Source organism: Sinocyclocheilus anshuiensis, unplaced genomic scaffold, assembly GCF_001515605.1.
Source record: "Sinocyclocheilus anshuiensis isolate Anshui unplaced genomic scaffold, SAMN03320099.WGS_v1.1 scaffold548, whole genome shotgun sequence".
Taxonomy (NCBI): Eukaryota; Metazoa; Chordata; class Actinopteri; order Cypriniformes; family Cyprinidae; genus Sinocyclocheilus; species Sinocyclocheilus anshuiensis.
In genome coordinates, this window is record NW_015554106.1 from 481464 (window position 1) to 485283 (window position 3820).

At 36.8% G+C, this 3820-nt stretch overlaps 1 protein-coding gene across 2 annotated transcripts in view; it reads left to right on the top strand.

The window, feature by feature from the left end:
- The window catches only part of LOC107669711 (USP6 N-terminal-like protein), a 67597-nt gene that overhangs the window by 37251 nt on the left and 26526 nt on the right, over window positions 1-3820 (top strand). For both annotated transcript variants that reach the window (XM_016462079.1, XM_016462078.1), the window contains one exon: window positions 2822-2895. In XM_016462079.1, the coding sequence (XP_016317565.1) occupies window positions 2822-2895 (74 nt within the window). The remainder of the gene's footprint in view (window positions 1-2821; window positions 2896-3820) is intronic.

Here is a 3820-nt window from a genome sequence, read left to right on the forward strand (position 1 = left end):
ATCAAGAAACGAATGATCGAATGATACACGGATTCCCATCAGAATTTGGACAAAGATTTTCGATACTGTCATACTGCCTATTGCCCTGTATGGAAGCGAGATCTGGGGCCCAGCGAGTAACTACAGCCATAAAGATTGGCGCAAACACCCTTTAGAAGCTCTGCATGTAGAGTTCTGCAGAAGCATCCTTCATGTGCACAGAAACACACCTAATAACGCCTGCAGAGCCGAGTTAGGCCGTCTCCCCCTAAATCTAATCATTAAAAAAAAAGAGTTTTAAAGTTCCGGATCCACTTAAACTCTAGTTCGGAAGATTCTCTTCATTTTAAAGCACTAAAACACACAGACATTTACTGACCAAGTACAGACTGAGTGACCACCAGCTGGCCATAGAAAGAGGACAACATGACTGTTACCTAAAGAAGAGCGCATCTGTAATGAATGTAGATCAGGATCAGTTGAGACGGAGGAACACTTCCTCCTCCACTGTGACAAATACACGTCCTTAAGAGACTCACTGTACAGTCAAATACAGCAGAACATTCCTGAGTTCCAGTCACTCCATGAAAATCACAAATTAAGAATATTACTTGAAGGACCAAGTAAGTTGTTGACCAAGTTAGATGAATGAATGATAGATAGATAGATAGATAGATAGATAGATAGATAAAGGTTTGGAACAACACAAGGGTGAGTAAATGAGACTACTGTTCTGAACAGTGGATATATTACTGGTACTTCTGCTTATTAACAGTATAATTACAATACATCCCCTTTTAGTATCTAAAAAAGTTACCAGGTTTATGGGGTTTACATGATCATGACAGGAGTTGAAAGACTGGATGTTTTCACAGGCCAGTTTATCATACTGGCATCATCATACTGGCAGCCACAAGGCATTGACATAAATGTCTTGTGGCTATGCTTGAAACTCTTCATGTGCATCACTGTAAACTCATTTTTGCACAGAGGCTGCACTACAAATAATGATTATCCATTCACGTTTTCTGATGGACTTGGCTGCTTATATATATATATATATATATATATATATAGGGCTGGGCGATAATTTGATAACGATAATTATCGCGATATAATTTTCCTAGATAAAACGATATGAAGAGTTCGATAAATGTTCGATATAATGTTTATGCACCATAAGCGGAACGAAACAGCGCGCCTCATTTGAATCGCGATTCGCGCCACACGGACCGTTTATCCGCTCGGATCAAAGTTCAAACCAGCTGCGCGGCGTGAGCTCACTAGAGCAGATGTGTTTACTCGGTCACGCGAGCTCTAAACAGCGCTGTAATATCCAGTGTGAAGCGCTTGAACTCGGCGATGAACACTAATGACTCTGTGATTTAAACTAGTTTAAAGCCAAACAGGAGGAACACTGTGTGCAACGAACGAGACAGTCAGAAGGCTTTTCAATCTACACATCGCCATCATTTACCATGGATTTACTGTAGTAACACTCACTGCACTATGGTATTGTGGCAGAAATGTGGGATATTCACATTGAATTTTATTACAGGAGTAATGGTATATAATTATAGTATGTATTTGTGATTAAGCTATAGCATGTGTGCATTTATACTGAATGTTTTTAGACTACTGTTTTTCATACAGGCAACCTAAAAACCATATAGTTATATTTTTACCATGGTACTGAGGTGCTATATGTGTGGTTTTCATTTAACTGTGTTTACCATAATTTAAATGTATGCTACTATGGAAGACCAATGCTTAATTAAAAAAAAAGTTCAGAATAAATTTAAACATATAAAACTGAGGTTGCTGCAATTTTTACAGATGTTACTAATTTTGATAATGAACAAAAATGTACCTCTGCATCCTAACTCAAGCTACTATCAAATGTGCATTTCTAAGAGACAAAAAAGTGATATTATTATTAATATTATCAGGCAACCCAAACCTGTTTCTTGATTTGAAACAATATCACTCATTAGAACATGCAGAAACTAAGAAATAAATTTTTTCTATTTTGATATTTATTTTGTTAAGGAAAATTAATGGTCTGGTTTCTACAACTTTCACTTTGGAGCAAAAATCTGGCTTTAAACTTGAAATAAATAAAGATTTATTTTTAAGATAATAAACATTTATCGTGATAATTATCGATATTGACTGATATGAAAAAATGTATTGTGATAATTTTTTTGGCCATATCGCCCAGCCATATATGTATATATATATCGTCTGTGGCAAAAGCTCTTTTAGTCTTACCAAATACTGGGTTTTGAATTCTTGACTTTTTCTTTTTATTAGCTTTTATTATTTTAATACTCGCACAAACTGAAAAGACTTGTGATCTGGTCTCTCAATTTAAAGAGCACAATATTTTTTGAAGAGGTACTTTTCTTTTCTGTTAGGTTGACGGACAGATTGAATTAAATTTGTATAAACTAAGCCTCTGATTTAGCTTTTGGTTTTTTTTACAAACTGAGGGACATGCCTACAATATTTTCTGTGCATAATGCAGACATGCTGTCCATAGAGTTTGTACTGAATCCGGAACCTTCCTATAAAAGCAGACCCGAGTTGTTTGCTTTGGATGTGAATGACGCAGTTTGCCCTTGAGAGCCACATACTGGCTCAGACCTATTTGAACAGCCACTTGTTGCTATACTCTAGCTGATTGAAAAGAGAGAATGTGTGTGTGTGTGTGTGTGTGTGTGTCTCAAAGTGCAAAGAGGTATTTACTCTAAATGTATGTAAACCAGGCTTATTAAAGATGATTCACATAGTGGACAGTTAAAATCACAGCTAATTGGTCTCTCTCTGTTTCTCTTTCCAGCGTCTGATTTAGAGCAGGATGCTACAGTGCAGTTGGAACAGGAGCGAGCTGAGATACTTGCCAAATATGACAAGGTGAGAGAAAACAGCTGCCATTCACTTACCTGCCAAATACCCTCCAATCCACTTCCAAGAAAAACAGAAACACCGTAAAGACATACTCTGATCCAACCAGATACCTCCTTCCATCATACAGTAGTTCACAACCTGCGCACATCAAATTTGCTATAAGAGTTTTCATCTGGAAGATTCTCTGTATTCTTATCTGTTGCTAAAACGTTGTCTGTCAGATTTTAGCAGACATTTCTGTTATGTTTCTGATTTAGAGTGCCACAGAGAATTCTCTTTGTGTGATTGGTCAATAGGGCGTTAAAATATGATTTATTATAACGGCTATCATGTGAAACACCTGTTCACCAGCTGTTGTGTATATCACTCATGTTGGGAGGCCAACTTTTATCCTTAGGTCATGTCTGGCATTGTATCTTTAAAACAGGCTTTCCCTTTAAAATACATATTGGAATGATGGCTTACAGGAAAGAAAGTGGCACTAAAAGTGAAATGAGACCTTATATTGCATGAATGCAATAATGATTATTTGGTAATAAATATTAACTCAGAATGTTATGACTTCCTGTGACCGTTCTAAGAGTAATGTGTGTTTTCACTGAAAGGTTTAATGATTTTTTTCCCCTCATGAAATCTCTTGCGCTTGTCCGGTTTGTAAATTGATCGCTTAAATTGAGTGTAATCTGAGCTCTCATTAGGGGGCTCTAATTCTGTAACGTGTCTGTTAATTGGATTGTGATAAGTTCCCATACACTGGGATTCGTCTCCTGACTCAGGAAGCATAACACGTATGGTCTTATGTTATGTTTTCTTTCTTCTCTTATATTTTAGCCCTCTAAGCCCTCTAGTTTTAAAAAAAATACCCTTTAAAGGGTTAGTTCACCCAAAAATAAAAATTAGGCTGTGTTTTACTCACCCCCGAGGCATCCTA